The sequence below is a fragment of the Siniperca chuatsi genome, linkage group LG2 (assembly GCF_020085105.1).
Source record: "Siniperca chuatsi isolate FFG_IHB_CAS linkage group LG2, ASM2008510v1, whole genome shotgun sequence".
Classification (NCBI taxonomy): domain Eukaryota; kingdom Metazoa; phylum Chordata; class Actinopteri; order Centrarchiformes; family Sinipercidae; genus Siniperca; species Siniperca chuatsi.
This window is the reverse complement of record NC_058043.1, coordinates 4,204,056-4,220,519: the sequence shown is the minus strand read 5'-3', so window position 1 is coordinate 4,220,519 and position 16,464 is coordinate 4,204,056. Positions and strand designations below refer to the sequence as shown.

General features: G+C 39.1%; 1 protein-coding gene across 14 annotated transcripts in view; it reads right to left on the bottom strand.

Annotated features, from left to right (window-relative positions):
- ptprt (protein tyrosine phosphatase receptor type T) overlaps positions 1 to 16,464 on the bottom strand; it is a 341,042-nt gene that overhangs the window by 34,831 nt on the left and 289,747 nt on the right. For 11 of the 14 annotated variants that reach the window (XM_044221198.1, XM_044221272.1, XM_044221207.1 and 8 more), the window contains 2 exons: positions 2,511 to 2,596; positions 64 to 100 (listed from right to left, as the gene is read on the bottom strand). In XM_044221198.1, the coding sequence (XP_044077133.1) occupies positions 64 to 100; positions 2,511 to 2,596 (123 nt within the window). The remainder of the gene's footprint in view (positions 1 to 63; positions 101 to 2,510; positions 2,597 to 16,464) is intronic. The other 3 variants (XM_044221225.1, XM_044221294.1, XM_044221303.1) reach the window with 1 other exon arrangement.

Here is a 16,464-nt window from a genome sequence, read left to right as displayed (position 1 = left end):
CAAATGTAGAATCACACATACAGACTTCTAACACACACACACTCATCACGTCAGTTTAATTACCTTGTGTGGCGATGTAATGTCTGGGTCTATGGTACCCCTGTGAGACAGAAAAAAAGTGAAGCATAAAACTCCATACTTTTGTCATCTCTCTCTTTTTCTTTCCATATTCTCCCTTTCTTTCCTCCAAATTGTCCTCATTTTCTCTATTTTAGTATGTTACTTCTCCTGTTCCCTCAATTTCATTCTTCTTGTCTTTCTTTCTTTTTCTTTTATTTCATTCCTTCACCTTCTCTTTCTATATTTCATTTTTCTTTCCTTCACCTCTTTCACCTTTTCCCAGGCTATCCGTTTTTTCTCTGACTTCCCAGATGGGTAAAATATTATAATTGCAATTCAAAATCAACATATAAACCCTCCAACCAATTGTAATAGCTTGTCTCATTTGCTTTACTTTTAGCTTTGTACCATTTTACTTCTTTCATTTCTACATCTGTTGGCTTCTCTTGCTCCTTCTTAATCCATATTTTCATCTCTCTTCTCCCAATTGTTCTTTCGCTTTCAAAATGTCTCCCCTTTTCTCCTGCTTTAGTGAGCCCTTACTGATTCTCCTTTTTAATTATCTGCTCCTCCCTCACTCATTTTCTTCTTATTCAGCCTTTCAATCAATTTCTGCTTCCCTTTCTGTACACCTTCCTTCCTCCTTTCCTCTTTCTATCCTGCTATTTCTCATTCCTTCCATCCATCTGTCAGATTCTCTCCTTCTTCCTCCTCTCTTCAGTTTACTCCTCCCATCCTTTTTCTCTTTTAATTTGTCCTGTCTCCCTCCCCAGTCCCTCCGCTCCTCTCAGAAGCATAACTCAAGGTCGTTTTCCAAATAAACATCAAATTAAATAATAGGGGGAGATCTTAATTTTTCCTCCACGGGACAGATGAAAAGCGACGACTCTCCAACCAATGATTATCCCCCCCTTGTCCCTGCACACCCCTCCTCACACCCAACACCTCTCTATGAGACAGATAACCTTGTTGAGATAAAAACATTTATCACTTTCATATTGTCATTAAGACCATACTATAAGTATGGCATTATCTTCACTGAGAGGATGTATTGTTTTGGTTTCAGTTTTCCAATTCTCCCCATTTCTTTTCATATTAAGAAAAAACGTGTGGTCTGTGGAGACTGTTTGATTGAAAATAAGCATTATGTACCAAATTCGGCAAGAGATTAAATTGATAAGCGAAGCACAACACCCTGGAGGGTAGAGAGGAAAGGAGGATGACAAATGGATGGATAGATGGGTGGAAAGTTAAGGAAAGAAGGACAACTTTGGGAATGTGAGGGACAGCTGAAATTGAAGAACGGATGAGTAAATAAGGGAAAAGGGTATTGAAGGAGGAAGGAAAAGAGAATAATAATCAGTTCTTGTACTGATGATTTTACCAGCATCCAGATAATTGTTTTTTTTTTTTTTGTTTGTTTTTTAAGAAATGGGACTCCGATGGCTCCATTTGTTGTGGCGACCTTGGCTAATAACCTGAGTGAGTGTATGTATGTGTGTGCTCATGCATTTGTGCATCTGTTTTAGGTTGTAAAAATGTGCTAATGATGTCTGTGTGCAGATGCACAAGTGTCTGCATCTTTCTACAATTTAGGAGTAATTTGTGTGTGTGTGTGTTATCATAAGCATCATAGATATTGCCTTCTTCCCAGTTTGATTATATATTTACAAGATTAAACCAGGAAGACTTTATATAGGTAGTTGCTTTCATATTAGTTTTTTTGTGTATGTTTTGGCATGTGTATTCTCAACCATTCATTTTAACAGACCTTTTCAAAGCGGCAGTCAAGGAGCGGACAGGTTGGGATTCAATGCATTGCCAAAGGCACTTTGACAGATGGCATTATAGGCACAAATTGACTGTTGAGGGGATCAGATTTCTGGTTTTTGAGTTATTGTTTCTTAAGTATGTCTCTGACACCAATAGTTACACTTTTACTTACTGCATGTGAGTATGTGTGCATTTGTATGTGTGTGATTGTATTTCCATTTGTAGTTTTAGACCTCCAAAGAGAAGACAGTTTGCAAAGTGAGGACATTTTCGGAAAGTAAGGATTTTTTTTCTGGTTCTCACCTCATCAAAGGGCTGTCGGAAGGTTAAGACTTGGGCTAAGGTTAATGTTAGAATTAAGTTTAGGTAGGGTTACTATATGGTTAGGGTTAGGGGCTAGAGAATGAGGGTCCTTACTCTCCAGTCCATCACAAGCATTAAAGTACAAATGTGTGTGCGTGTGTGTGTGACATCCATATACTGCAGTATATGCACTATAAACTGCATAGCCATATACTGCAGTATATGGAAGTCCTCTCTTTGATAGGTAAACATTGTAACTTTGCCAAGACGGGACTTGCATCCTTGAACAAAGTTCAACACTTGGAAGGTGTAGAATGATAGTCCACTGTTGGTAATATAGGAGTGTGTGTGTGTGTGTGTGTGTAAACACTCACATCAATATAATTGGCGTTGATGTAGTCAGAGTGGGGATCTCCATCCAGCAGCTGCAGTCGGACTCTGGTGTGATCGTCTGAGGGGTCAGATAGCACAAAAATACAACAGGCCTAAAGTTACATTTACCCACAGATCGGAGCAGCTAACTGACCGGATGTAACTAACTAACCGGGCCCAAAGTTATGAGACCTACCAAGCAACCTGTAGTCATGCAACTTATGACTAGCAAAGAAAAGTCTTGGTTGAGCATACACAGCATGTCACTTTGACACTAGAGACCACGGCTCCTGTCTCCTACCAAAGTGGTTTCTTTTACTCATGAAGGCAATCTTTCCCTAACCCTTAACTATGATTTAATCACCTAAACTCAACCAAACCATAACCATAGAAATGCCATATCACAAATAGACTGAAACGACAAAACTGACCGCCAATTCATAAATCCTACAATCACAACTTCTGACTGACTACGTAAAAAACGTTCAGAAAGAGTAAACATGCATGGTTTGGTTCAGTATACTTTTATTCAGCAACTTCATTTTGAATTTTCTTTCACCTCAGTTAATTTGGCTTCAGTGCAGTTCTAGTCAGATGAGCTGAACGGGCATGACACAAACACAAACATAAAAGTAATAAACATTTTGTACAGGACTCCCCAATGCAGATTTATAACAAATAGTTTTTGGATAAGTCAAAGAGATGGGACAAACACTGTTTCCATTATGAGCTGCCTCTATCAGCAATCACTAGTTTATTTACTGCCAAATAATCCATAGCCTTGCAACAGTGTGACCGCCGATGGAAACTCTTTGATTAATGTCTCTATTTTCATTCCGGTTACTCTTAAATATTTGAAACCCTCTGCAGAGTCTTCCTGGTGATTGGTTGACTCACAAGAGGAGACTCTCTAAAACGAAAAAACAATGTGTTTCACTCTACCTTTAAGCCATTTATGTCCACAAGTCACTGACAATTTCCGAAAAATCAGAAGATTGTCAACATGGTTAAAAACATTCTTTTCCCTTATTGTATTAAATTGAAAGAACACACGTTTGCTTCATGCTTGCTGGATGTTTTAAAGCAGTCAGAGCACTGAGCACTAGAGCTTAAAATTTATTTATATTTTATTTTTAGGTAAAGAGTACTCTGCTGATTTCTAATAGTCCCCTTGCAACAAACCCACCTCGACCTGTGCTGCCAGCCACACATATGTTTTGAGCTGTTAGCTAAAAATAGTGTTGTGGAGAGAAAGTAAAACCAAGAAAGAAACCAACTATGTGAAATTGTTGTTTAAAGTATTCAAATATAATTTAAGTATTTTGATATTAAACAGTTTTTAGCTGCAAGTCTCACAGGCCTTTTCAGATATTACACACATATTCCTTTTAGCTGCCTTTAAGTTACATCTCATTTTTCGAATGAATAATCTACAATTCTATTTTTATGGAAATACATCTTTATTTCACAAATGCTGATGACTGAATTATTTGATAAAAGTTACTCAAAATGCAAAGGAATGTTTTTACATTTGTTCTTTTAAAAAAATGGTTACTGAATTGTTTCCTGCAGAGAATCCCTTGCCCGGCAGGATACAGGTGATGTATTTTATGGTTTCGGCCACATGCAGCAACATAGGTTTGTGAATAGCTGTAGTTAGCACAAGCATGGCTGGACAGATAAAAGAGTGACAACTACAGAAATTCAAAATGGACCAACAGAGTTTTCAACTATAGGGCCCCACGCTGGTTAACTGACAAGTTATGTGACTGAAGTGGTGCAATACCAGAGCAATGAGCACACTAAAAATGTAAAATTACCATCATAATAGCAATGGATCAATGATCTTGCATATTACCACTTAAAAAAAAAAGAAATACTGTATATAACCTGCTTAAAATTTCGGATGACATCTATGAGCCATTCACATCGCACAACATGGCTCTTTGGTGTGAGCCATTGTCAAAGTACATGTCATCAAAACTAAATCTGATTTTTCCTTTTTCCCTTTCCCCCTTGAATGTCAATGTTCTGTGCTCTAATAGCCATCCATAGTACTAGAACACATATGGGGGGTGATTATGGCTAATGGCAGGCAGTGATTTTGTTTAGTCGTAACGTGGCAACGGCAGGTAATTAGATGAAGTGGACATGATTTAGATTATCTCTCTTTTTCTCTCTCATTCTCAGTCTTTTTATTTCTTGTGTTGATATGTTCAAGTTCACCCCCCCCGCCCTATTTTCAATCTCATATATATATATGACATATAAGCACATCATAATGAAAGGTGCGTGGCTCACTGTGTATTTGTTTTCATTGTTTTTGTTTATTTATTCATTTTTTGTGTAAGGTAAAGTATTATTGTTAACTGTTTACTTTAATAAATTTAATATTTCCTATTTAAATATATTTGAATAATAAAGTTTTGTGTTTTATCCACAGAAAAAAAGAGACAATGATGACAGTGGCCAACAGTTACTCTGCGAGTGTTTAAACAAATAAGTTCTCAGAATCAGAATCAGAACCGATTATGTGTGGCATCGGAGTCTTGGAGTAAAGAGAGACAAAAAAAAAGAAGAGAATAAGGGCTCGGAGAAAGGGGGGATGGGAAGAAAGAAAATAGCAGCACAGGGGGAAAATAACAAAGGGATCACCTCTGTGTTTCTTTGAAGTCATTGAAATGCTAATGCTCATGACTTTACTGATTGATGCAAAGCTACAGCAGGGGTGGAGCGCTTAAAGCAAGTGCACAGTGAGCTGGCTACGGTTAGCCTGCAAGCTAGTCTGTTAACCGCAGGGAAGACATCTGAACTGTGTTAGAAAACTTATAAAACATTTTTGCTCTGACACTTCAGGTTTCTGCTTTTGAAGAATTTGACCTCCTGAAATTCACAAGTTGGCATTTCAAAAGCTAATTAAGCTAAGCTAAGCTGAAAAAATCATTTTGTATAAACATGATTTTTTTAAACCCAATTTGAATCAAAGCTCAAATTCATCTGTCTCAAAAAGAAATTCTGCCTCGAAAACAGAGCTTTTATGTGAGCAGATCTACTGTGTGGTCGATGACTCATACCTTCAATTGTAACCCATTTCCTTTATGTTTATAGTGGGGGCTTGGGGGCAATCATTTTGTCAAGTAGGCGTTAACATTTTTTTGTTTTCGGTGAATATCTTAGAATAGATGTGTAAATTTTCTATTTGTGGCTGGCACAAAATGAGGCTTCCAGTGGAGTAAAAATAATCAGAAATAGCAGAAAATTGCTGAGAAGCTTTCTTTGAACCCTTATTTAAAGAACCAAGATCCTTTAGAACACATTTGATTATACCATATCTCTGATGAAGACCTTGAGACAGAGATGAAAGATGTGGAAAAAGGTCAAACTTAGAATTAAGATGATGTTGATGATGATGGTAATTATTAGTATTATGGTGAAACAATTTTCAAGGTCAAGAAAAAATAACATTAAACTAAACCATCACCATGACAACTGAGCAGACTCTATTGGCTGATGAAGACCATAAGATCTGGTTTGAAGCTGGGGAGAAAGCTGGTAAGTGGACCTTGTGTTTAGACTTTTTTGCTTTTTTAGTCAAATATGTGGATACAGTTTACAAGCAGGTTTAAACTCATATACACCAACAAAGCTGTTGGGGGTGAAGGTAGTCCAGGGTTTAAAGCATTTGAGTGGCATCAATCATATCAACAGATAAACCTTTTAATGTCATTGTCTCGTGTTTTTGTTCAATATGTAGAAACTTAGTTAATTGAGTCCATTTGCAGAATATGTTTACCAGCTCTTTGCCAAAACTGGTTTCAAGTGTTTGAGAGACAAACGACCGCAGTATTTTCGACCATAACATTTTCGAGCGCGGTATGTTCTATAGTTTGACATAGCAACGTAACATGGCAAGACTGACTTATGCCAAGGTTGTATGGTGTCATTGTGTAAGACAACCGAATATACATCTAAGACGTATTATGAGGTCCCAACAAATGACTTGCATGTCAAGCTTTTTTTCTCCGTCACTCACGTTCTGTGTGATGCTTCAAACGCCATGGTTGTTGACACTCCTGATGCCGACTGGCCCCTCCTTTCCAATCACTGAGCCATGAAAGAACATAAGCTGATTCGTCAGGATTGTTTGGTTTTCAACCTGTAGTCTTATGTGTCTCTTGGCCAAATCACAACAGGAATTTTCAGGGACCATGATCACCTAATATGTCATAAGGACCATCTTGAAAGACGTATTGTGTAGTCTGATTACAAACTTCTAAGTGTATTCCCTCTGGGGCAACCCTGAAGCATGGCACCCTGATTGTCAGAGAGTCCTGAGACATGTCTCCTTCAATACCTTTCCCAGGAATAACCCCAGAAAAGTATCAAATCTCACTAGAAGCATGAGACACAAGCCTGCAACGCTCATGTTGTAGTAAATCACTTACTGGCCCATCCACCAGGCCCATCTCCACACACTCACTTTTTGCTAACTTGCTCCACTGGCACTGAATAATATCACTGAACATAAATCGTTAATACAGAATAGCTGCATATAATACAGAGTCTTGCAACGAATCCACTCCTTGATTATCACTTCTAGGATCACCTTGAGGAGAATTATTTGTACAGCTTCTATCAGAGTAATTTTGCAGCTCTGGCTGAGCAGCAACAATGATGGCAGCATGACTCCACTCTGCTGATACAAGATACTGTCATCAGCTATCAGCTCACCCACACTCTTAATCACAACTCTCACACACACACAAACCATCTCTCTCTCTCTCACACACACACACACACACACACACACACACACACACACACTCCCTGCATGTAAAAACAAACACACCAGGGGGTAGTCTGCCAGCCTTCTGCTCTTTCTCTCCCTTTCACTCTCTCTTTTCTTCTCCTTCTCCAACTCTGCCTCTCTCTCATCTCGCCTCTTTATCCTCAAATTTATTTTCTTCCTCCTTTTCTCGGCTGATTCTGTCCACCGTCCCTGCCTGCCTCATTTTCTCCTCAGGTCTTTCCCTCCCTTGTCTTCCTTCATTTACCTTTTTCTCCTCCTCTCCCTCTCCCTATCTCTTGCCCCATACTGTCTCGCTCCTTCAGACAGCAGTAATTACACAGGGCTAGTGTCAGGCTGTCATAACACAAGAGCCACCGATATGAGGCTTCTCTCTGCCCAGGGAGGAGAGCTTTTAATTGGGCTAAGATGGCAGGAGGTACTGGCTTGCAAACACTGCAGAACACAGGCCACAGGTTTGAAGAGGCGTGTGGTGTGTGTGTGTGTGTGTGTGTGTGTGTGTGAGACTGAGTGAGGGTTAGGGTTAGACAACATAATGTATGTGTGCATATGTGCTTGAACAAAGAACACAGGAAGTTTAAGAATGATTTTGGTGTCAAATGTAACCAACCACAACCTCAAATACACACACAGGTTTGTAAAACTTTAGAGGAACCTAAGCCTGATGTTACAAACATATCCCTCAAGTCAAATCTAAGTATAAACCTAATACTAATATAATATAATCATGTATGTGGTTGCCAGATTCCCAGTAGCCAGATCTGGATCAATATACTTGAGTCATGTATTTGCTCAACCATTTCTAGATCTAGATATGGATATACAGTGGTGTGAAAAAGTGTTTGCCCCCTTCCTGATTTCTTATTTTTTTGCATGTTTGTCAAACTTAAATGTTTCAGATCATCAAACATATTTAAATATTAACACAAGTAGACAGAAAATGCAGTTTTTAAATGAAGGTTGTTATTATTAAGGGAAAACAAAATCCAAACCTACATGGCCCTGTGTGAAAAAGTGATTGCCCCCACCTGTTAAAACATAACTGTGGTTTATCACACCTGAGTTCAATTTCTCTAGCCACACCCAGGCCTGATTACTGCCACACCTGTTCTCAATCAAGAAATCACTTAAATAGGACCTGCCTGACAAAGTGAAGTAGTAGATCTTCAAATTGAAAAATCTTCTAATTGAGCTATCAGTCTGGAAAAGGTTATAAAGCCAGTTCTAAAGCTTTGGGACTTCAGCGAACCACAGTGAGAGCCATTATCTGCAAATGGCGAAAACATGGAACAGTGGTGAACCTTCCCAGTGGCAGGCTGACCAAAATGACCCCAAGAGCGCAGCGACGACTTATCCAAGAGGTCACAAAAGACCCCACAAAAACATCCAAAGAACTGCAGGCCTCACTTGCCTCAGTTAAGGTCAGTGTTCACGACTGCACCATAAGAAAGAGACTGGGCAAAAATGGCCTGCATAGCAGAGTTCCAAGACGAAAACCACTGCTGAACAAAAAGAACATTAAGGCTCGTCTCATTTTTGCCAGAAAACATCTTGATGATCCCCAAGACTTTTGGGAAAATACTCTGTGGACTGACGAGACAAAAGTTGAACTTTTTGGAAGGTGTGTGTCCCATTACATCTGGCGTAAAAGTAACACCGCATTTCAGAAAAAGAACATCATACCAGCAGTAAAATATGGTGGTGGTAGTGTGATGGTCTGGGGCTGTTTTGCTGCTTCAGGACCTGGAAGACTTGCTGTGATAAATGGAACCATGAATTCTGCCGTCTACCAAAAACTCCTGAAGGAGAATGTCCGGCCATCTGTTTGTGACCTCAAGCTGAAGCTAACTTGGGTTCTGCAGCAGGACAATGATCCAAAACACACCAGCAAGTCCACCTCTGAATGGCTGAAGCTGATGCTTTGGAGTGGCCTAGTCAAAGTCCTGACCTGAATCCTATTGAGATGCTGTGGCATGACCTTAAAAAGGCAGTTCATGCTCGAAAACCCTCCAATGTGGATGAATTACAACAATTCTGCAAAGATGAGTGGGCCAAAATTCCTCCACAGTGCTGTAAAAGACTCATTGCAAGTTATCGCAAACGCTTGACTGCAGTTGTTGCTGCTAAGGGTGGCCCAACCAGTTATTAGGTTTAGGGGGCAATCACATTTTCACACGGGCCATGTAGGTTTGGATTTTGTTTTCCCTTAATAATAACAACCTTCATTTAAAAACTGCATTTTGTGTTTACTTGTGTTATCTTTGACTAATATTTAAATTAGTTTGATGATCTGAAACATTTAAGTGTGACAAACATGCAAAAAAATAAATCAGGAAGGGGGCAAACACTTTTTCACACCACTGTAGACAAATTTAGTAGATATGTGCACTCAGTCTCATGTTGGCATCTGCAGTACTGGATTAAGAACAAAGTCATCAGAAGCTGTGGTGTCCAAGGGCGAAGGGTCACGAACCCATTACTCATTAATGAGCTCCACTCCTCTGCTGAGTCTCCCTCTCCTCATAACCTTGCAACTTCCCCCTCTCCTTTCCTTCCTTCTCCTCTCCTCTCTACTCTCTGCTTTTAGTTTGGTTCCATTTTCTCTCTCTTTCTTATCTTTTTTTCTATCCTCTTCTCTCCCAAGTCTTGTCATTACCCTGCCAGCCACTGTAAAAGTTTTGTTGGGTAGAACTTGTTAACTTGAGGGGTCCAGAAAAGGCCAAACAAAATAGACTTCTGTGTTTTTATCTTTTTTCGCAGGGGCAGCCGAATGCAGCAGAAAGCTGTAATTTGGAGACATCAGATCAGATTGTATTTACTGAGAGCCTGCGCACAGCCGCTGCACACAAATGAAATGAGAATGAGCCACCAGTGCCTAATGACTGCTGTCGTACCACAACAGCAAACAGGAGCAGCTGTATTGGTAGCTTTTGAAGATCAACGGTCATGATGAGGTTTTATATTACATATCACCAAAATTAAAACCCACATAATATACTGAAATATCTTAATTGGAGCAGGAGATAATCTATGGAATCATTATGTTACAGTTCCATGAATATACTGCCCATTTATTGCTTTATAAGACCAGTGTCTGCCCCAGATTGTTCTTACTTGATGAGGCAAAAAGACATTTAAGAAGTAGTTTGGTTATATAATGCTGAAATCCTCCACTGAAAAACAGTACTAATTAAATTCTTCTACCCTGAATGGCCCAACTCAGATCATATTTGGAAAATGAAATGATCTATGACCTTTACTGAACTATGTATTAGAGACTAACAAGATTTTTTGCATCTCCTGCAAATTTCTGCTTCAGCTTTCTCGACTAACACCCCCGCCCCCCATCCTGGGATTTGGGAATCTTATTTTTATTCCTAGAAGAGGACAGTTTCTTTTGGTATATGTAACGTGTGGGTGTTTGAGATTTTTCTTCCCTAACCCTAAATAGGAATATTTTCCTAAATAGGAATAATTTAACCGTAATGTAATTTTGTTGTTTATCTGATCAAATTAGCATTTGTTATGAAAGGTAGGATAAAATGTCAAGTGAAAAAAAAAATCGCTATATTAAACAGCAGTATGACAAAGCCTTTGTGGTTTGAGAAAAGAACATGGCAGCTAAAACATCATGTGACTTAAACTCTGGTGGCTTACATTTTGTTTTCAAGAGCACTGGACAAAGTAATTGCTGGGTCACTGATATTGAACAAAAACCTTATCAACCTCCTACAGATATATTATGGTAATTTGAGCTATGGGCCAGTTAAAACCTCTACTCACTGCCTCTTTTATATTCCATTGTCTTTCCAGCTGCCTGAAAAGAGCAAGAAAGAGTAACAGAACTTGCTGTTGGAGAGAGAAGAATTTAATGCTTCAATATGCCCATTAGGTTTTATTTTACAATGCTGGAGAGAGACTAGGGAAGTTAACACAGTATCATACAGTGGCACTAATGCAGACTAGATGCATGATTGGAGATTTCTGCTACTATAATACTGTATCACACCTCCCCCTTTATAAATGACATCCCCTCTCCTTTTCATTCTTCTTTTATTTCCTGTGATGGTGATGAAGGTTAAAGGATCAGCAGCATTCAGTCATCTAGGATATGAAGCACAATGTCGTTTCCTTCATTGCTTGTCACTCAAGTGTTTAACAAGGCATTAGCTAGATGCTCAGAGGCATTTGGTGGTAGTTGCATTTTATAAAGCACAAATACTTACATGTACAGAAACAAAATGAGCAAAGGTTTGAAACACTATTTAGCACCTTAACATGGCAAGTTACTCGTTAACTAAATCGCTGTAAACAGGCACAAACCTTTTAAAAGTCCACATAAACAGATGGAGCTGGTATTTTGCAGGGAAGACAAAAACGCTCACAGTAGCAAGTTGAAACTGCTGAACAAGATGTTTTACTCTTCTATCCTCTCCTTCCCTCTCATCTGCTCTCTTCTCCTCCTCCTCCTCCTGCTCTTTTCGCTCCTTTTTCAGTAGCCACTAAGCAGGGATTGTGTCTGTCACAGATATACTTAATCAGTTAGCTCCCTATGGAGCTCAACTCACTCACGGCATACTCTCTGCTGTCAGCCCGGCTCAAGGCATTAGGGAATTTAATAGCATGTGTGATTGAGTGTAAGTGTGTGTGTGTGAGCAGGACTGAGAAGCGTGTAAGTGTGTCTTTCTTCACTTCCCTGTATGCTCTTATGTTCTGGAACATCTTTAGTATGTGTGTTGAAAGGTTTGTGTGTGCATTTTTGAAAGTATTCCAGTAATGTTCAAGTAATGTGTGTGTTCCAGTGTCAGCAACTATGTATGCATGTGTGTGTGGTGCCTCTGTGTCAGTTTGCATATCTGCATGCATGTGTGTGTGTGTGTGTGTGTTGGCAGGTATTATAGTGTGTAATAACCTATTAAGACCAGAGCTCCCTGCAGCTGATGTGTCAAACAACTCAGAATGTTGTCGACTTAAACATACACACACTCGTACACACAAACACACAGCTTTTTCCAGCTGTTTGAAGGCTGTTAGGAGTAAAAGAGAGAGAAAGGGAGATGAACGAGTGGGAGAAGGAGAAAAAGGTGTAGGCAGGAAAGGGCAGCAGCCTCTTTACACTTTAAAGTTACACAGCAGAACTAAATCAGTGTATTGTAAAATTAAACCATAGTGAGTTTCATTAAGGCAATACAAATGTGGAAAATGAAAAAATGTGTTTGGCATCCATTTTGTCCAAGAGAGACAAGAAAACATCTTGAATTTTACTGTGATATCACTGTTAACCCTTTAGACACTGGTGGTATATAGTGATGCTATAGTTCAATTACTACTTAAAGAAGCATTTAAGTACTCATTCCAACAAACAGTTTTCTTTCAAAAATCGAGAAGAATTCAACAACTGCACCTTCATTTATCTTTAAAGAGCACAACCTGCTCTTTACTTTGGCACTACAGTAGGCTATTTATGTATGGCAATATGATTTATGTATGTCAAATAGCATTCAGTTAATGCAGCAATACTGATACAAACAACAGCAAATAACAAATCTGTGAATATTTCTCTTTTGTTTAAACCAAGTAGATGGAAAAAATCACAGCAGATAGTTGTGTTATAACACCAATACTCTCAATACGTTCTTTAAGAAATTCTACAAGGATTATGGTTTAAAATTTAGCAGAATAATACTTCACTAACGTCTGCCCAATTGAAGACATGCACACTTAAGAACAAATGACAGCCACCGCTATCAAACTCTAGCAAATATGGTCCCAGTTTGCATAATGTCATTACATGTCGACTACCCAGATGTGCCTTTTGCCCTTTTTTTTTTTGCTTAGTCAAGTCAGTTTAATTTTTATAGCACAAACTCACACACTTGTCTCAGATTACTTTTAACAATCTACAACATATAGAACCCTGTATCATTAGACCCTCCATCCACTTCTCTCACAAGCAGCACATCCCCTCCAGCATCAACCGAGTTTGACAAGAGACTGACATATCTTCAGATCTATCATAGTGACTTGATGAACAGTTACCTCTGCTCTTTACCCATGAGCTCCTCCCTTTACCATCACACAAGATATGGATAAGAGTCATCTTAAAGAAGGCAGAAATGTTTTCAGCCCCCAAAAAAAAAAAAGTAAATAACAAATTAAGACAGATCAGTTCTTGTTTTGTTTTTCTATCTAAAACGCTAATGAGTGTGTGGTCATAAGAAATATACCCTGTTAGCCCTTCTTACAGCAAACCATTTCTTTTCTCACTAACCAACTGACACTGATTGTCCGAGGAACATCCTCCCTTCAGTCTAATGGCAGTAAGTGTGCGCCTGCAGCTGGCCATTCACATGCCAGACAGAGAAGGAAAAGTTATCTGCATGTCAGTGGTGGTATGATAGCGCACAGCGACTCATTAGGTATATGAGAAGTGAATTAGTTGAGCCGAGCTCATCTTGTTCCTGCGTGTCATCTTCCTGGTTAAAACAGAAATCTGAAATGAAGCTGTCACAGCTGCCTGATGATCCACTTTACTGTCTTGTTACCACAGGAGTTTAGGCTAAGGGTATATGCTCTGACAGAGGTCTAGTCAAAATGGATGCGTGTCTAAAAAGAAAGTTCAAATTCTTCTTCAGTGGGTATCTAATAAATGTCTAGACAGCAGTATATCTCATTAACTCTGATTAATTCATCAACAATCAATTATCACACACTGTTAATGATCACAGCTCGTCATTACCAGCTATCAACGAATATGCAATTGTCAACCCCCTGAAGTTTTAGAAAGATGAACTATAATCACTCATAATCCTCCACCTTCTAATTAAAAATACAATCATCTTTAAAATGATGACTTCATCATCTCCCTCCACCACCTGATGCTTTTTTTGGGGCGATAAATAAAAATTGTTAAAAATCAGCATCAAAGTTCTGTATGTATTGTTATGGCTGTTTCTTTGTTACCCCCAACCGCTTCTAAAGAGGAACAATAATTAACAGCAATCACCGGCAACAATATCAATATACTGGCGTTAAAAATCATCAGCCTCATTATCACCATTATCTGTGTGCTTCCCTCCCGTTGGGAGATGCAACAGAAACCATTTCATCATCTGGTGGTGGGGGGCTGGCAAACGTAATCAGTCTTGACTTGAGAATCCCTTTCTTCTTGTTTGTCTCTTGTTTTGTTTTTTAACACTAAAGCAACCAGCATTTCTATACAAAGTAGAGGACTCAGCATAAGAGAAGAAAAATGGATGCCCACTCAGTTACAACCACATCTTTTTAAGTACATTAAACCCTTGACCGCATGCAATGATACTTAGACAACAGGGTACTTCAAACTTTGTGGCAACAGTTTCAGAAAGACCTTTTCCTTATTACATAATGACAATTCCCTGTGCACAAAGCTAGGTCCAACAAATATATAATATATAATATAATATTGCACTCTAAAATAGTTCATTAAATAGTAATAGTCATTCAAATGAATACTTTTGATACTTAAGTACATTTTTGATAATAATACTTCTATGAATTGCTATATTTATCTAATTTACCAATCTATATAATACTTTGTCACCACTTTCAGAAAATCCCTAATGGCTAGAAAAGAAAAGTAATTATGCACACTAAATTTACTTTAGCTGTTTAGGTCTCTTGCTCACGAAAAAGTACCCGTGTCAGAGTATACTCTTCACTTCTTTTTTTATATTTAGCAATACAGATTTATTTTAAAATGAGAATGTGCATTTGCAAAATGCTTGCCAAGAGAAAAGAGAAACATAAGTAGAAGTTTCCAAAAACAAAAACAAATCACAAATTCGTCTTAATGTCTGCGGGTGGAATAATGTTGCAGCAGTGCCGCACTGCTTCAAGCAATCAAGCGCAAACTAGACTGCTGTGATCTGAGATCACAGCAGTGATCTACACAAGAGTGTAGACTGTGTATATGTATGTGTTTGTGAGTGTACACTGCAGGTATAGGACTTTCTTATTCAATGAATTTGTATGTGCTACCATGTGCGTACAGAATGTGTGTTTATTTGTATAACTGTTTGTGTGTATGTGACAGCTTGGGGGATGCTAATATTTGTTGTGGTTCTTTGGTCAAACACTTCAGAGGAGTTGTTGGCGTTCTGACTTCAGAGCAGCTCGGCAGACGTGTTGAGAATCGGTGCCAGAGAGGATAAGAGAGGAGGAACGGCATCAGCTGCAAGAAGCTAACACACACACACACACACACACACACATGTACGAACACACAAACACACACGGTTGCGCTTGTTTTCAAAACTTTCCTTCCTTGCTTTGTTTGTTTCACACACAAACACATATACACTCACAGAAACAAGATGTCCTCACTATCTCTTGCTTTCTCTCTCTCTCTCTCTCTCTCTCTCTCACACACACACACACACACACACACACACACACACACACAACTACTATACATATAACTTCCGCTGTAATGAGAAGCAACATGATGCAAGAGGGGATAGTGATTATGCCAGCGACGCTTGGAGGTGTAACACTGGGTGAAGGGTGTGTGTGCATAGTAACACCGCCTGGCAAAGACTGACAGCCTGTGTAATGATTCTCATTCACCTGAACACCAGTACACATTTGTGAATGGAAAGAGGGCTATAGGTAAGTTTGTGCATGTTTATTGAGGGGGGGAAATTCATGACAGAGAAGAGAGGCAAAGAAGGAAAAGTAGTAAGGGGAGGTCAAAGAAGTGAGGGGAAAAGATGAAAAGGCAGGTGGAGATGGGACCGAGGTAGCGCCGAGTGACAGATGCGAGAAAATATAGTGAATAGATTAAGTTCAGAAAGGAAGTCAGAGACAGAGATCAAGAGAGAGGAAAGACATAAAGAGGAAAGACAGACAGGGGGAATAGGGGAGAAAAGAAAAATGAGAAAGGGGGAGAAAAAGAGACAGAGAAGATAAAATAAAAATGGAGGCGAGCAAGAGCATACACATTCAGACCGAACATGAAGCAGATTTTCACCTTGTCTGCTGTATCTAAGTATTTTTGCAGTCCGTATTTAATCTCTACCAACAACCAATGCATTAACTATACGGGCATTCGTTGTACAGTAGCTGTTCACCAGCTAGCAAGTCACGCACCAACCCAGTGATGAGTGTGC